The sequence below is a fragment of the Ambystoma mexicanum genome, chromosome 4q (assembly GCF_040938575.1).
Source record: "Ambystoma mexicanum isolate Mex_15411 chromosome 4q, UKY_AmexF1_1, whole genome shotgun sequence".
Classification (NCBI taxonomy): domain Eukaryota; kingdom Metazoa; phylum Chordata; class Amphibia; order Caudata; family Ambystomatidae; genus Ambystoma; species Ambystoma mexicanum.
Genome location: NC_090928.1, coordinates 818663703 through 818682738, shown reverse-complemented (window position 1 = coordinate 818682738; position 19036 = coordinate 818663703). Strand labels below are relative to the sequence as shown.

General features: G+C 40.7%; 1 protein-coding gene across 31 annotated transcripts in view; it reads right to left on the bottom strand.

Annotated features, from left to right (window-relative positions):
- Positions 1-19036, bottom strand: part of NRXN1 (neurexin 1) — a 2019102-nt gene that overhangs the window by 10461 nt on the left and 1989605 nt on the right. For 18 of the 31 annotated variants that reach the window (XM_069608380.1, XM_069608367.1, XM_069608382.1 and 15 more), the window contains one exon: positions 13961-14048. In XM_069608380.1, coding sequence (XP_069464481.1) covers positions 13961-14048 — 88 coding nt within the window. Of the gene's footprint in view, positions 1-13960; positions 14049-17835; positions 17967-19036 lie in introns of those variants that run through there. The other 13 variants (XM_069608381.1, XM_069608369.1, XM_069608384.1 and 10 more) reach the window with 3 other exon arrangements.

The following is a 19036-nucleotide window of genomic DNA, read 5'->3' as shown; positions in this document are numbered from 1 at the left end:
TGTTCTCCTGCAATGGATGAAATTAAATTGATTTTAAATTGCAATCCATGTCAATGAAACACTTTCAGACAACGCTCACATAAGCCCGAGCTCCACTGCATGCCCATTAGTTATTTAAATCTTATTACTCTGAGGTTGTAGTTGAAAATGCAACTAAATGAGAAAGAAACGGTTTGGCCGCTTCCCGTATATACTTTCCATTAACATCCAAGGCACACAATTCGACCAGTTAACTCCTGCTGTGTTTAAGAAATGAAATTAAAACAGACCTTAGCAATATCTCAGTTGCCTCTCCATTTAATAGTTCGGCAAATATGTGTGAACAAAGGTTTAATCCAAATGGATTCCTCACAAGACAAAAAGATTTTTCAATTCTCCCATTGCTGGCACACTGCTGTGCTTGCATTAGACAGACGCTGCTAAGATCAGGTTTACACCCGCAACAAAATACAGATTTGCAGTCTTTCAAATGTGCCTCAAAATATTTCGAATGACACTGAACAAATCACAAAATGTATTTATTTTCATTTTTTTACCCAGTAGTTACCTCATTTTAATTTTGGGATGGGGAAATTAATTTCAATTTATGATTGTAGACATGTAGGAAATACCTTTGTGAGGGGTTGTTTTCAATTAGAATTCAAAAAGGGATATTGGAAATGTAATTCTGTATGATCAGTAGCTACCTATTGCTAATTTAATTAAGCATTAATGCTGAAGAAGTGAAAGATTTATGCTTCCATAGTCTCTTTTCATTTTCGCAAAATGTTGATATCAATGCCATTATATTGCTAGAAATGGCCAGCCACACGGTTTAATCAGTGCTATCAGTACTACCCCATCCTGTTTTAAATTGTCAGTCACTCCCATTGCTATTTAATACAATAAATAAGTGCAGTGTGCGCTCTTTTCTTTAAAAAAAAAAGAAGCTGTGCATTCATGTGCTAGTGAATGATTTTTATTTTTTTTATTTTAGATAAATAAATCCCCAAAAAGGACCTGTTCAATTGATGGCATTACATCTGTGTTTGTGGTTCATAGCAAATTCCAACATCACCAATTCCACTGGCAACCTAACAAAACAAGTGGAAATGTCCGTTTTTATGCTTCTGTTCTACCTTGATAACTGCACTATAATACAGAGCTGTGTGGTGTTTTGAAATCTGGTTGAAATTCCAGTTTGCGTATGCATTTAAACCGTTTTTATTTTACCACCGGAATTGCGTCTTTGTGTTGTTTTACTCACATTCGATCAACAATTAGTTTGAATAAAAACATGCCCTTCAAATGCACTATGCTTAATTGAAGTGGACATTGTCTAGTGTTACACTGGGAGCAGTTGAAAATAATAACCCTCGCTGTACACATTGTCCATTTAGGGAGATAGAAGAAGCAGACGTTGATAATGTAAATGCAACTTTAAAAAGCGTGTATTCCTGAAGTTTAAATCGTTGTTCTTTAGAAAATAGCATGTCACAGGTTAGGTAAATCATGGCAAATTAGATAACTACAATTCACATAATGGTTTCGACAGGCGACAATACAGAGTGTAATATCAGAATGACCCAAGTATACCTCACAAATTGACTTATCTGCAGAACTTTTATGGCAAGGAAAAATTATGTGAAACTCACTGTGTAAATCACTGATCTGAGAATGTATTGCACATTTTTTGGAGTTAACAGGACTTTACCAAGCAATACAAAAGAGATGACAAAAAAAGGTTGTGCCTGAGATAGAAAGATGCAGGGTTTAGGATTTACAGTTGAATATCTAGTGTAACACTTTCAAAATGTTCTGCTGATCACTTAATATGAATTCTGCATTTTTAATCTAGTTTGTATACTTGTGCAAGCCTGGCTGCCATGAATGATTTAAAAAAAGTAACAGTATACACATCCTTATTGAATCTGTCCATACTTATGTCTACAAAGAAGAATATTGTCAAGTTATAATTTCTTCTCTTCCAACATGCACATATTAAAAGATAACTGCTTGGAATCCTCCTCGTTCCAAGCAACATCTACATCCACCAATATGCAAATGACACAAAGCTCTATCTCAAGATATCCTCCATCACAAACATCCACATGGTCTAGGTCTACCTCTCATTAATCCGGTTGTGGATGTGCAGTGCTTTCCTGAAGCTCAACCCCTCCAAAACTGAATTCCAACTGCTGACTAACAACAGCAAACACAAGGACATACATACTTGGCTCACTTCTATGCACCTCAAGGGGTTCTCGCACCAGCTCGCCACCTGTACCAAGACCCTTGGGTTTGACATTGACAGATACCTCACCTTCAAATAGCGTGTAGCAAGAAATACACAAATGTCTTAGTACCAAATTTCTCTCCTGCAGAAATCAATCCCTTCATCCCAGAAAACAACTTCAGATCTGCTGTCCAAGCTTTGGTCCTCGGCCACCTGGATTTTTCCAATGCCCTTTTGGGAGGCCTTTCTGGTGACGGCCCAGGCTACCCTGAGATATGTCCTGCATGCTGCAACACGACTCATCAAACAACTCTGAAACCTCAACTACATCACTCAACCCTGATCGGACTGCACAGACTGCACTGACTCCCACTGCAAGCCTGCATCATCTTCAAATCCTGCTGTGTCTTCTAGAAGCATGTCACCCTGAAGTCCTTAAGATACCTCACTGAGAAACTCCAGAGGCCTACAATCCACCAGAAATAGGGACATGTGCAGATGTGAACTCTGCTGTGCAGGGGTGAAAAAAACATAAAACAGGCCTTCTCTGTCTACATCCCAACACTCAAGAACCTCCTCCCATCAACATCCTGCATACAATCAAATCCAACTCTTCCTAGAACCTAACAACATCCTAGGTAAGAGGCAAATTAGGTTTTTTGTCCGGGCCATGGGACCAAAACTGCCCTACTGGACCTAAAGAACCAACTAGGTGAAATAATGGATGAAGGCAAGCCTGCGTTTATTCCCCTTCTTGACCTGTCTGCAGCGTTTGATCTGGTTGAGCACTCAACACTCTGCAAACATCTCATCAATTCAGCCCAATTCTCCCAGGAAACTACTGCCTGGTTTACCTCCCTCCTTGAAGGGAGAGCCATGAAGGTATTCTCAGAGCAGGCTAGCACAGCTCCTACCACCATACATTGCCGAGTTCCACAGGACTCCTGTACATCTCCCACTCTATATAATCTCTTTATCCTACTGCTCTTCAACGATTTGGACAATCTGGGCATAGCATACACAAACTATGCCGAGGATACCCAAGTTCTCCTCCCCCTCACTGGCTCATATGAAACAGACTCTGAAACACTATGCAAAACCTACACCACCATCCAAGCTTGGGTGACAACCAACGGATTATGTCTCAATAGGGATAAAACAGCTCCACTAGTAGGCCACAAGGAAATTCTTAACAAGCTTGACAAACAGTACAAATTCCTGTCTCAGCAGCAGTCAAAACCATTGGGTTATGCATTGATTCCATGCTCTAAATGACATGCCAAGTCAGCACCATTGCGTCCTCAGCCTCCTTCGTGACTAAACTAATAAATGCGGTCAAACCATACCTATCAGAGACAAACTGGCTCTCCATAGCGAGAGCCACCATTGGAGCCAAATTATACTACTGTAACATCTTATTTGTCGGCACCTCTTCCAAAAATTTGAACAGACTTCGTCATTCAAAATAACGCGCTTAGCATCCCTGAAAGAGAGCACATTGAAAGTGCAAGACAAAAAGCGCATTGGCTTCCAGTCAAAGAAAGGAACCATTCAAGACCATGTCCATAACTCACAAATGCCTCTAACTCACAGCCCCCCCTTATCTGTCAGAAAGAATTACCAGAGTAACATCTGCCAGACTTATTAGGTCACACCTCCCCAACCAGCTTAAAGTCCCCACTTTCAAAAGGGCCAAAGCAGGAGGGACTTGCTTTACGTTCTTTGCCCCCAAGCACTGCAATGCCCTCCCGCAACCCTTCAAAACGAGACATCCTATCTAGCATTCTGCAAATCGCTTAAAACTGAACTCTTCAACTAGCTCACCTAGTTCTTTCTGCCCACTCACCTTTCATCCTTGAGGAGGTCTCCTGCCATCTCTAGTTCCTTGTTTTTGTTACTGCAATCCGTTTGCCTGTAGTGCAGGACTTTTTGCCATTTTTTGTCTTTGTATTTCTCACCTGTCTGGTAAAAGGTTCAATGTAACCAAGAACCACAGACAGGTACTCTTGTCTTTTTCTTTGTATCTAAGTAAGCACTGCTGTAACAGCACCACAATGCCCTAGGGCTGCTTTGTGCACTTTAGACATTCAAATAAATAAATCCTACTACCCCCTCACTTCTACACTTCAGGAACGATTCTTCTCTTCAAGGAATGGCTCCTTCCTAACACCTAGGTTGAGACGCTGTCCAATCCCAATTATACGTGGAACTGGGTGATCTGATCCCCACTGTTTACTCCCCTGGAAACCTGTAGATCCATTTCTAACAATTGCCCTCCCACCCCTTTTGTTAGATCCACACTGCCTTGTTTCTCTGCTACTTAACTTTGTTCTCCCCCCTATGATTGTAATGTGCTCTTTTGCTTCTCAGAGCTAGGAATGTGCACAATAAATCTACTACTACTACTACTACTACTACTACTAATAATAATAATAATAATAATAATAATAATAATAATAATAATAATAATAATAATCATCATCACCATCAAGCATCATAAAACTTTATTTCGGCTGTCAAGCCATCAAAGTACAAATAAACAAAAAGAAAATCGCAATCGCAGATAAAACATATTTAAATCACAGAGTACCATTAGAATCAATAAGTAGACATAAAATGGGTCATTGCGGAGAGAAGCGAGAACTCTCCCAGCTTCCTCCAAATAGAGAGTGGGACATGACATAGGCATTTGTGACGTGTAGAGAGAACTCGCGAAGCTTCATCCATATTGCCTATTCCTAAACAAATTCATGATTAATCACATGCTCTTGCATCTCTGCAGCCAAGCTCTGTGTATATAACGCGCTGTACCAAAAACTACAAACAGGTTGGTACATGCTCTTAGATATTTAACAGCCAGTTCTCTCTGGTGGATCCCTATATCCCTCAATATCTGTTTTAAATACATTCTTTGCAATGACATTGTTCTCGGACAGATCAACCGAAAATGGCTAACTGTTTCTTTGGTGACCCTACATAGTGGACAATCACTGGTGTTGGCCAGACGCCAACTTTTGATAAAAGAGACGATGGGTAGAATACCCAAGCTGAACCTTATATATTGAGATCTTTCAAAATCAGGGGTGGCAATGTCCAGGTTTTCCTTAAAACCAGTGTAGGTGTGAGCCTCCAGATATTCCAGGCCCAGTTTCAATTTGGTAGCATCTACTACCATGGCCTTGCTACTCTTTGATCTTAAGTTCGCTTTCATAAATGTTACCTGGGCCGTTACAGGTACCAAAGGGCTCTCCCATACCCCTAATACGTCCAGGTCTTGACAGGTTGCCCTAACGTGTCAAGCCCATAAAGTGCTTTTGCCGCTGTCTAGGGCTAATAAGGATGACAATGCAGCCCTATGGGTTTCCAGATCCTTGCCCAGAAAAAAGCTGTCAGGGATCAGGTCAAGTTCAAGATAAACCAAAGCTGTGGATGGAATCTCAAACATTTACCTTTGGAATGGGAAGGTTTAAACACCAGGACCTTTGATGTTTCTACATTAAGTGAAAAGCCAGTCAGTTCATCATATTGATTCTGGAAAATAGAGAGGGATTTTTTTAGACCTTGGGGGGAGATACAAATAAAAACTGCATCATCCGCATAAAACAACACTGGGAAGTTCTTGGGGGCCTATTTGGGACAGTCCTGACATTCATTAATCAACCTATTGATTATTTCCTGGATATAGATGTTTAACAGGAGTGTGGCCAAGGCACACCCTTGTCTGAACCCCTCACCACATCAAATGGGCGGGAGAGATCGCCTCTCAATTCATATCTAACTCTTGCATTATTACAGGAGTACAACTGGGAGATGGTATATATCAGGTTCTGAGGGGCTTTACGGGCAATTTGTATTTGCCATAGTGTTTCCCTACAGACTAAGTCAAAAGCTGTTCTAAGATCTAGAAAGGACACATTTAAATACATTGTTCTCATGATTGTGTATTTCTGGATCAAAAGTGAACACATGAAACACTGATCCATAGAGCCCCGGTTTGGCCTGCATCCGTCCTGTATGTCGTGGATAACTCGTTCTCTGCTAGCCCATTCTTGTCGGTGCTTCAGTATTACCTTGCCAAGCACTTTCCTATATTATCGATGAAGGGAATTTGGGTGCTAGTTGCTGGTTGATCTTTTCTAACTTTCTTCTAAATTGGAAAGTTCACGGCCTGTTGCCATGAGGGTGGGATAACACCACTGGACAGAACTGCATTAAACACCTTGGAGAGGACCGGGCCCATATAGTCTTCTCTTATTTAAACAGTTTATGGGGATAAGATTGGGACCAGCAGCCTTTCCTGACTTGAATGAATTTACTGCCATGACCAACTCCTCGGTGGACATCATCATAGATTCCCCCACACTAACCGGGACAACGGAGTACATACTTGTCTGAGCCAGGTCTGAATTATAAAGACTTGAGAAGTGTGACCACTGATCACCCTCACTTATGCAGCATTGTGTTGCTTGGTCTCCCTCCGAAACTCTATTAGCCACCAATTTCCAAAATAAAACACCATGCATTGACTGTAGGGCATTTAAGAAGGCTGACCATTTCTCTGTGGAAAACCTTTTTCTTTTTAAACAGAGCATGTTCTTATATTCCACTCATAATGCTTGTGGTTTGGACTTACCAAATCCCCTTTCTCTTTTGTTGCAATCTATAATTTTACCTTTTAAATTGTGGCAATCCCTGTCGTACCAACCCGCTCTTGTTATAGCCAGTCTTTTCACCGTCTTGGCGGGAACAGAGATAAGAGGCTTAAGATTAGCGGTTAGTAACTCATATTCACTAAGATTTGATTCTGCATCTATGGGTTCAAGGCGGATTGGAGGTTTCCAATGATTGATTTCTATATACAAGGCTGTGAATCATGGCTTATTAATTTGGACCACTTCACTGTCCTCCTGGCGTTACCGCTAATGTCCACTTGGTGCGAATTCATTAGATGTATACCAAGAGACTGGTTGGTAGTATTCACTAGGAGATTTGAAGTAATGGGTTCTGCAATATGTATGACTGGAAAGCAATTAAATAAAAATTGTGTCTATTTCTTTTTTGTTTATTCATTGTGGTACAGTTTTCATTATAAACTTTACACACGTTATAAAATTATCAGTTACACATATGATATCTACAAATCTGTATAGCAATACAGCAAATGTTGCTTCAATTTCATATGAACCCTGTGTTGTCTATATTACAATGACGTGCTAAACTAATTTGTCTTCTATTATTTAACACAGTAAAAAGTAACATGGCATGTTTAAAATCATGGCATCTTCCATTAACAGATTACACAGTTTTCCTACACCTATTGTTCCTCAATTCTATACCATAAATACATTATAGTATATGTCAGGAATAGTTGAGTCCCCCCAGGCACTTTAACTAAAAGACTCTACCTGTATTAGTCTCCAAGTTATGAACACACTTTCCCAGGTATGCCTTTTTCAAATTCTCAAGCTAAGTACATTCTATTAATAAATGGCATGAGGTTTCTAGTTCTAAATTTCTGCATAGCCGACATGCCCTACTCAATATGGGTTGCCCCACCCGCGGGCCTAGAACAGACTATACTGGGAGATGATTCATTTTCAGAAGCCTAAAAGTTCCTCTATGTGTAACACAGGGGTACAACAGTATGTACCATTGAGGTTGCTGATACGTGATCATAGTGGATGCAAAATCAACCAAAGATCTTAGCCTCAATACATGTTTGTAATTTCTGCACCAATCCCGCAGTTTTGCTTTGTTCATAGGTTTTTTCTTGCGCAATTGATAGTCAAGATCCCAGTCAATTTTCCAATTTATGTTATCAATGATCTTTTGTAGTCGGTTTTAAATTGCTTTAAGATGCCCATCGTTCCTACTTTCAAGAATTTACCTAACTATTATAATGATGGCCATGTGGAACAGGTACACATGTTTAAATACAGTGGCACCCTTGTGAAGCAGTTGTGTGGGAGGTGTGGGAAAGAGGGCTGTCAGTCATTCTCATTGTTCATTTAGGCTAAATTAAGCTGCTCCTTATGGAGGCACTTGCAGATGGGGAGTAGTGGGCACCATTTTGGGGCTAACAACAGAAACTGGTCTCTTCTGTAAGGGAAGGTGCATCAAAATGGCAATAGTCTTCGGTAGCAGAAATTCTTCCACTGGCACTGCACAGAGTAAAATGTCCACCTGGCCTATAAAAATAAATATTTTACCAGGAAGGATAATATATGGCCTATTCACAGGCACTATTAATGGTGTAATTAAGAGTGACATTTGAACATGTCACTGCTTTTCTCAGTATAATATCTCATTTCGACATGAAATGGCAGTGATAAAAAAATAAAAATAAAGTCCTGCAGATGTGGATTGACCCTCATCAAGATGGCAGCAGTCTACATCCCCTGCACCAACCAATCAGAAAACAAAATAAAGGATCCCTCTATTTCCTAGTCAAACTCCTGGATTCCATTTGTCATTCAACAATAAAAAGAAACAGTTTGTGAAAGAATACAGAGTGCCACCACATGTTATCTAACACACGACACGTGGCACAATCTAAAACCGTTTAGCCAATGCAGATCCTTAATACGTTTGGGAAATCATTTAACCTTTTCAAAGATGATACACACAAAAAAATCCTACCTCGGTTATAAAAAATTAGAAATGCTTCGAGAGTCATGAAATAAATGAATAGATGCAGTAATAATGTTTTCAAATGCTCAACAAAACAGTGGCTGAAATCACATTATTAAGATGACGGCCACAGTTACGTAAATTCTTTTCCCTTCTGTTTTTAGACAAGCAGCATGGGAAAACACAACGAACGTGAGTGTGCTGCGAGCAACACACAACCACTCGTTGTGTGGCAAAGGGCACATCATATCTTGGGCAACATTACACATGTCAAGGTCAAATACTGTAAAAGGTTTCCCATTATTTCTGATGAAAATGTGACATCTTATTTGAAGCTTGAATATTTCCACACGGCGAAACCTTGTTTTTATACAGGGTTTTTTACTGCTTCGTTTTCCATTTGTAGCACGCGTTGTTACTATCAAAGCTGCTTCTATTTCACAATTGAATGATACCCAATCTGTTGGCATTAAAATAGTAGAACGATATGTTCTGAGACACTTGGTGGAATTTAAAACTATGACATGTAGATTGCATACAAATGTCTTCAGCAAATGTTTAGAGCAATGAGATTCCTTAGCAGTTTTATAAACAGTTTTCATTTTATAGGAATGTGATTCATAGAAACAACATATACTTTTTTGTAGTTTTGATAGATGGTTTTGTTTATATGTTTTCAAAAATGCTTCTAAGAAACATAGGCCTGATTCACAGAGCGTTTTCCTATGGGATTGTGCCATTATAAAACACTTCCATGAATCAGGCCCATAGTGTTTCAGGATATTTAAGGGCCTGAGGCAAATACTGGGAATGTGTAACAGTGAATAGGAAATCTAGAATCCTAGTGGGAACGAGTAGGTATGGGGCCATCAGAGGGTATATGGATTATATGCACTGCTGCCTACCAATCTAAACCAATATTTCTATTGTTTTTATTTTTTGAAGATGTGACTATATTTCAAGACAGAGAACATGCAAATGCTTTGACTTCACATATATTTGAAATTAACTCACATTAACTCACATGAACTGCTGTCTTAGCGTTGAAGAATAAAACATTTAAAAAATAAAAACTGGGCTTTGTTCAGTAACTGCTGTCCATTGTGTAATATGTGATTCTGTTTCTCAGGAGATAACAGTTTCATCATCTGCGGATCAAAGCTGGTCCGCTCCTACACTTGAAGAGAATTATTGTTCTATCTTTTTTCATTGTTGTTTATCCTTATTTCAAATGTAATCTGAAACATGCCAACCTGTGCTTATAACATCTATTACAACACCACACACTATTGCAACCTAAGAGAAGCTTTTTTTCCTTTCCGTGTGTGATTCCCTTGTATTTATTTTTAAATCTAGAGTTAAATCCAATTTCTTTTTGCGAGTTGATGGAATCTAAGCATGACAATATTAACTGGAAACAAACATGTTCTTATAGTTAAGACTATTTTACTTGAATCAAACAAATCATTGCATATTCAGATATGCAATAGACATGACAAAACTTAACGGAACAATGGTATTGTCTGAAACTGGAGAAATTAGTAGAAATGAATTTGGGAAATTGAAAGCAATTGTTCGAGTTCGCGTGTGCATCATACGTTCAGAAGAGGAAAGATGAACAATGGCATTGATTTAAACGATGATGAAATTTTGAAAACTACATATATCACTTTAATTACAGAAACTGAGGGTCTTGCCTCGATTTCATTCAGAAACAATTGGCAAGAGGTACATATGGAATTGTTTCACATAGTGCCCATTTCATAATCACTGCATATTGAATTCAGTGCCATGTGATTATAAACATATTTTTAGACAGATTTGACATGCTTGTCAGCTTGGATTTGGGTCTTTTGGTAGGTAAAAATGTATGAATTTAATTTAAAAACAAAGAAAAGATTCAGTGAATATAGTATGAAAACAAACATGTATCTAATTAAAGACTTAGCATAGCAGATCAATGGTCAATCTACGTTGCCATTACAGTCAGTCACATGAGTTTGTAGTACAACATATGGAGCTGGTTTGGTTTCCCAAAGAAAATCAGATTTGTGATCAAGGCCAAGGCAAGAATGTGCATATTCGTGATCACATAATGCAAGTCATTTTAACAAAGATAGACAAGAAAACACTTTGGTGCATGCTACGCCATGCAGTTTATGATATGCTTGTGTTAAGTGTTACACCAGTATATCTAGGATTTGGGCCTCATTCCGAGTATGGCGGTAAGGGATATCGGCCACCGGTAACGAGACCGGTGGCGGTATTCCCTTACCGCCATACTCTGAGTTCCCTCTGCGCCCTCGCCCTTAACGCCTGCTTTGAGCAGGTGTTAAAGTCGAGGGCGCAAAGGGGCCTCCAAGCCAATAACGGTGACCGTAATGAACGGTCACCGTTATTTGCATCTTCCCCATTCCCATTGAGCCCTATGGGGGCTCATTTGGGAATGGGGAAGAGCCTTGGTGAATGGGGGATTACCGCCCCGCCAACCTTGGAATGGGGCGGTGATTCCGCCATCCATCAAGGCGCTGCCGGTCCGGGTACGGCGTCAACCAAGGCGTTAATAGCGCCATTGGTTAGCGCCGTACTCGGAATGAGGCCCATTGTCTTTTGATACAAGTTGTGTGTGTAAAACCGTGTGATGAGTGTGAACGGGAAGACAATGGAACCCATATTGCAATGAGATGGAGGAAATTAAACAATTAAGATTGGTATTATGTGCATCTATTAGCAATGACTACAACGGTTTCACTCATTATTCTTCTATATCTGCCATGTATGGATATCCTTTTTCTATGTGGCTCCCAATCTGTAATTCTATGTGTGCCTAAGCATATGCGTACATTTAGGTAGGACAATCAATACAGTGGCACTGTTAGGAAAGAACAATATTGATTTTTACAGGTGTATTTCTGTAAATGGAGGAGTGTCACTAAAATATGTGATTCGTGAAATAGCTTTACTTGAATCAATAGCAAGGTTTGTTTTTTCCACCAATCATACACTAACACAGTATTAAATTGGTAGATGTTTTTGTCAGTGTGAAGTAATATTGTCTGTTCTGACAGAAGCGATTACTCATGACACTGAATATTTAAAAAGGTCAACACATGTTTAGGAACATGTTTTCGGTGTGTGAATAAAATAGTCCAGTCTACTCTTCACTTGCTGGAACAACGGTTTGTCACGGTGTCCTATAATGTTTAGACCATAATCATTTATTTTAAAAAAAATGGCAACCCCATTGAAGCTCATTTATTGCTTTGCTATAGATCTCAAAATCCGTGACAAATCCAATATATCAGTATTGGACTTGCCACGCGCTAGATTTGCAATTATCTATACAAAGCATTTCATACAGAATGCTAAATGTTGCATCAAGCAAGAACAAGAATTGATCATTAAAATATGTCTCTGTTGTATCAAATGGTTACACCAACTTAACTGCACGAGTGGGTGGAGCCTACAATGATTTCGTATTAGAATTCAAGACAAACATATATGCCCTTAACACTTAAAATTAGAGTGTTTGACAGCTCGAGAAGCAATAGGGGTGCTCTTTATGTGATCCCTTTCTGCATTTGAGGCATGTTTACATTATTTCCACTTGGCAGCTTCTTCAATTTTACACTTGACAGTGTTCTGAGATGTGTAGACCAAGTAACCTGTTGTTGGTAGCAGATTAGACGGATTAATCCCGGTATAGATCATTTTCTGCTAGGTTGAACAATACAGCAGGATGGTGATGCCACTTTGTGATACTTTTCAATGGGAATGGATTAAGACTAAAAATACAACATGATATGCTATGCAACACTGTTTGGTTCCTTGTAGATGTGTATATTGACTTCACATAACAAACCTGTCGTGCATTTTGAGAGTAGCCTGTTAATATTTGCAAACTGATACAATGCAGATTGGTTTACGGTAGATATGTAAGGAAAGAAGAATATAGTCAGTGAGCAAGACAAGAGTATTAATAGTTTTCTGATTCCTGCATTATATTCCAAATAGTCCAAAGATCTCCATTCATTTGATGTGCGATGGCTTATGGTTTCTGGCTTTCATGTTCAAATATGTATGTTACTGTGTATAGCAACACATTTTCTGGTACTGGAAAAGCAGCCAAGGCCCCTGTGTGGACAATCAGTTTAAGAGGGCATTGGTGGGAGGGCCAGAGCCTTACTATATATACACGTGTCTGGCAGGATAGCTTAGGGGCAGCGTGTTTGTCTTGGAAGCAAAACAACGAAGAGCAACACAGGTGCAAATACCGGTCCCACGCTTAGAGACTGGTTGTAGTGCAGTCACTCTATAAATAACATAAACCAGTAGCTCTACTCTATAAAGTAAATGTGCACATGGTGATTGACATTGACCGCCTCGAAGCCAATCAGAACGTTCACAGTGAAGTCATCAAAAACTATTCGTATTGACTGCATTCTTTACATTCTTTGTTCAAAATGAAACAGGAAAACAAAAATGCAATTTCCAGATGAGCATTTTTTCAACAAGACACTTCCTCTTTGGGAGGATCTTTTCCTGCTGCAACATCCTATTAAACACACCAAGAGAAAGCTAAAGGAAATGTTTTCACTTTCTTATAGAAACATTGTTTACTTTTACATGACAGCTAATGCATGCTCATGTTAAACCTGCTGCAGCATAACACAGTTTGTAATTTAAAAACTTAACGTATGAATACAAACTTTAAATATTACAAAATAAGAGCACGCGTTTGTCCATTTACTTTACTATTAAAGTCAAATGTTTGCTACACCACAAAAACTCCACAACATGAATAGCTATTTCCACTATGTGTTAATGGCTGCATAAACCTTGGAGGGAATCACTATAGCTTGAGATAATGACCCTTCTCCTAAGTGCCTGTGGCTTCGCCTCAGGCCATAACTTGCTGTTGGGTCATTATCCCACGATAATGACATGGCCCCCATTCTATAGGGCTATATTATGCACTCCAAATTTCATATTTAGCCTTAATAAACGTCATTCACACTGTGAATATTTTGCATTGATTAGACCTTGTGACTTAAATATGACACATTCTGCTCGAGATTAATGTAAAGAAAAAAGGTAATAAAAAAGTTGACTAACCTAACCCACCTGAGCTCGGCTCACACGGATCAATGTCTTCATCATCGCTCGGACATTCCGCAGAGGCCACCAAGATGTCATCAGTGGTCTGCAAAGCAAACACGGTGAAAAACGTTAAGCCACTGAATTAGTATCAGAGTTATTTTACAACCTGAGTATGTGTGCCTTTCATAATGCTGACTGTACACTTTTTTGGCATATTACACATATGTCTTTTTTTTGGACTCTTACTGATGCAATTAAGAAAACACAGCAAACATTGGGGAAAGGAATAACAAACAGTTCTTCATGGTACAGTGACTACCTCAAGCTAGAATGATATTGTAGATATATTAATGTATACTTGCATTAGAAACGACATTGGAATTAGCAAATCATTATCACTGGATCTAACTTGGATGATGACAACATCAGTATTCATAAACCCTAGTTTCTGCGGTGCAGATTTTTCAAATGTGCGCTCCCCCAATTTGCTGCAAAGAAATGCACCTATTAATCTTTCAAAAGAAGCTGTGGGTTCCATTTGAGCTAAACTGCCAAACGTCATGAATGTCACATATTTGCAGCTATATATTGGGATATGTTAGCTAGTGTATGCCTGGTGGGAATGGCCTGCGTTCCTGAAGCTTCTGAAATCTCCCATCATGTGTGCCATTGTATTCACTTGCCCTATTTGGGAGGGCAGGACATGTAATGTATTGTGGTTCACCTGTCCCCCAATAACAGGCACCGTTTTCAATAGCATTGGATTCACCAGTCATGCATTGGTGGTGCGCCAGACGGACTCAGCATTTGCAGAGAGGAATAATGGACTTCTGTATTGCAGCAGAAGCCAACAAGTGCACTCTAAATTAATGGCACGTTCATCTTCCCTCCTCTGAATGGTTGCAGTCAGTGCTTGACCCTTGACATATTGGTTTGATATAAATCGTGAATTCCAGAAACAACATCGCAAGGCAGCATGGTGTCATTGAATGGAGAAGTGTGCAATTGAGCCCCTGAAGGGAGGGTAGAGGTGTTAAGCTTCTCTGCGACTCGTCAGGCCAATTTGCTATCTATAATGTGATTTCCCAATCAAATGAGAAACTGAACCAAAACATGTTCAGTAGTAAGACATGGGTCACAGCCAAGGGGGATGTCCCCATTTTATAGGGAATGTCCTGTGCAAGTGTCGGAATTCCTGTATGATCTCTGAGGGCACGTATATGAAGCCAGAATGGGACAGAATGGCATTTGACCTGTGCTAGAAACCATGAAAAACTGAAGACATGGCAGCAGAATGCCCTGATTTGATATTGTGTCTCTCTTTCTACTCCCCAATTACGTAATCACATCCATCACCTTACAGTACAGTATGAAACCAAGATAAGTTCAGATAAAAGCACAGAGTCTGATGTGTCTCCATGTTCAGAAAGAACAATTCCTATGCTGATTTGCTAGTTTACTCATGTGTATATTTCTTGCTTAAAATGTGAACAACTCTGAAATAAGTGATTGAAAAATATGCTACCCAGAAAGGGCATTTTCTTTTTCTTTGGACTGGACCTACTCAGTGAGAGTTTAGCATTGAACATTTACAACATGTCCTTTGTCTACTTATTTGAATAGGCGAAGCACTTAGTGGAGAGATGCAGTGTCAGTCCATTAAAGATAAACTATGGCAAGGCCACAGCTCATTCCATGGAGAATGGTTTCAGGAATAAATGACACTCATCCACCACATTCCCAACCCAGAAGCAGATATGTGGGTAGGTCTATAAATGACTACCTATCCAGCACAGCTCGCCCTCACCCAAAGATAAACTATAATGAGGCATCCACTGGACAATGTGTGATGAACTTCCATCTTCCCAGGGTGTCAACGCCCTAGCTTTTTTATTATACTTTTATGAAAGAATAAAAGGATGGGGGTAATTCCATCTCTGAATGGACCATCTGGTGATCAAATTCCCCTTCCATAAACTCTATACCAAAAGCATAGTGTTTCACGGTATTAGCACTAGGGCAACGTTTGCCCTATTTTTCAAAACAGTGGGATATATTAGAAAAGCATTGCATTGTGACAAGTGCATTTTGGGATGGTATAACCGGCAGGGCAAAAAATGCTCCAGTGCAAAAAATATAAATTGTTGATGCAATTTTGCATCAAGGCAAAGTTGAGCAAAAATGCTCTGAAAATGTATCATTTTTGCACTGCAACAACGTCTGCCCTAGTGCTTGTAACATGCCAGACTGTACCTGTCATGATGTAATGGTTTCCGAATAGGTCCCAGAGTTTTTAGAATTAGTGCAAACGTTGCTCTAGTGCTAATACTGTGCCACGTTGCACTTACACATGTGTAACATTTCTGTAATCTGGCCTCTGCAGGGCAGGCGTCAATTTCTCACATAATGCATCAGCAATGGACCTAGAACAATGGTGAGACATCAGATGGGTATTCATGCATTACATATATGCACATGGACCGACAAGCGCATGGGACGGGCCATGAGACTTCTGGCTCCATGCCGATATTTCACACATGAAAAACCCACAGACTTGGACAATGACATAAACACTGGAGACGATCTCTTCGGGGCTCTTCTCAGACAATACCTACCAGGATGCACATAGTTCTTCACATTTCAGAGCTGGACAGAATTCAGGACAGATGAGGGGGCGGGGGTGGACGAGTGCCAAACCAGAATTATCCATGGGATTACTCTACGCAGGAGATGGGGAGGGCCTATCAGCACCAAGGCACCTGACTGACAGCACTGAGCATGGCTCACACCAACACATTTAAGTTACACCAACAAGAAGCCTGGGCAAGTAGGCTGGTGGAAGGCCTATGCACACTGCTCATGATAAGGATGGGCGTTTCTATTTTGGGGTCTGAAATGTAGACAGGCGACTGTCCAGGCGACTATCTGGACTGTGCTTTCTCGTCCTCCTGGTTCCCGTCAGTCATGGGGTGGCCAGAACGCGAGGAAAGAGCACCTGATCTGCGGCCGACCAAAGCACATACATTGTAAATCGGGGATGTGCTTTGGTCTGCCTGTTGCACCCCTCCCCCACTCCCACTCAAGGCAAGCTTTGCAGGGGTTAATCCCCAGATGTATAACAATCTGTTCATGAAGATCATGCCTGTTAATCGACCCGCACGACGAATGCTGGTGTTTCTTCCACTTGCGTGTGCCTTTATGAACATTGTTGTGTGGTTCATGTCCAGGTTTGACCCATAGAAAAACTGCATGTCGACATGACTTTCATGTTACATGCACCTTTTTATGTGATCAACAAATGCAAAGTAGTATGATGGGAAACCGAACTTTCCACTTGAGTTGTGACCTGTTTTAAGTGGAAACAGTGGACGTGTTCAATTCCCTTTTCCCGTATTCGGTTAGGTTTTATTAACCCATTCAAGAAAAGAGAAGGGACAAATGACAGAGAGAGATCATTGTGTATGCTGGTTACCCGAAACAAGAACATTATACAACAATATATTTAACCGGTGCATGCCCATTTCTATCTCAAATAAAAGAACCAGAGGAAACGCAAATAAACAAACAAAAAAAGCACAATCATTAGCAATGCTTTTTGGGTGATAGCATGCACAACTGGTCGGTCATGCCTCGTAGCATACGGAAGGTGGTTCCTGTGTCCTATCGTGATGTCTTTCTGTTTTGCTTATCAGTGCTAATCGCCACAAACTAGCGTTCCACCAATCACCTCTGCAACCCCACTCCCATGAGAAAAAGAAAAAGAAACCTTGCACTGCAAGGCATGTGTTCATGTTATAACTTCCTCCAAATTGCAATACCCGGCTATGCTAAGAAAATAAAAACGTCCCGTTATTCGAGACATACATTGCGCAGTTGAATTCGATGTTTACCTGAGGATACGCACTGCTGGCGCGGAGCCCATCCTGCACGCCGACGCCCCTCGAATGCGTAATGGCGGACAGCATGACAGCGAGCACAGCGGTAATGCTCTTTTTATTTGTTTCGAGTACAGCACTGAAACAAAGCCCAGGATAATGCCGCAGTGTTCTTTAATCCATTACCTCACCGCCCCCCCCCCCGTGTGGTTAAGTCCCTAAGCACTTCACACTGAAGTCACGACGATGAGCGTGTTCATCTGCAAGTAATTGACTTGTATTTACAACTATGCCACCAACAGAGCACCGCGGGAGCTGCATATCACCTTGTGTAATGTAAGTTGTGGTGCGATATATTTTGCTAAGCAAACCCTTTGAAGGCTACCAACAGCATGCCAGTAGGGCAATTAGAAAGGCAGAGGAACGGACGAGGCGACGGAACGAAATGCAAGTTTGCTAAAATACCTTTGCCGTTTTTTTTTGTTTATTTGAAATCTAAATGTAGACTTCCGTATTGATTTCATATTTTTAAAACTGCTTTGCTAGCACGAGGGCTAGTGGCTTCAAAGATTGTGGCTTCTTTGGTTTCTCAAGCAAGGTCCTTGGCTGGAAACAATCCATCACGCCGCAAAGCGGCCTACACAAAATGAGGCCGCGAGGGATCCCGCTCCCCCCCGCATGCGCTTCCCGGCGTGACACGGCTCGTCACTGCGGCTTTATTAGCCGGCCAGCCAGGCGGGCCTTTAGATGCAGCTCGCAGAATCCGACATGTATCGCCCTAACTGCATGCATGGGGCCAGATTTTCCACCAAGACCTGTCCCAGTCCCGTAATGCAGCATCCTCGCGCCTTCAACGCCAAGTGTTAGATCCTATCAGGCGTACATAACACCAATAACACCTCGCCTAAGGCTGTTTTCATTAGATGCGTCACCCCCCCCTCACCCTCTACGCCAGTGATCGAGGTGTACGAAAAGAAGTGGAACTATGTTGCTTCTGGCCTGCTCCCTTACTCCACAAACTCCATCGCCACGCACCCTCCCAGGCAGAGTCCAAACCCCCAAAACAAACCCACCTGCTGTTTAAGGGAATGTTCAGTGCAGTGCACTGAAGTGCAAGTTTCAGCTTCTTCATACACTGTTATTTTAAAAAATAAACAATTTCGGAACGGTTTCTTTTAAGAATAAAAGTATAGGGACAGTGACACTTTTTTTTTTA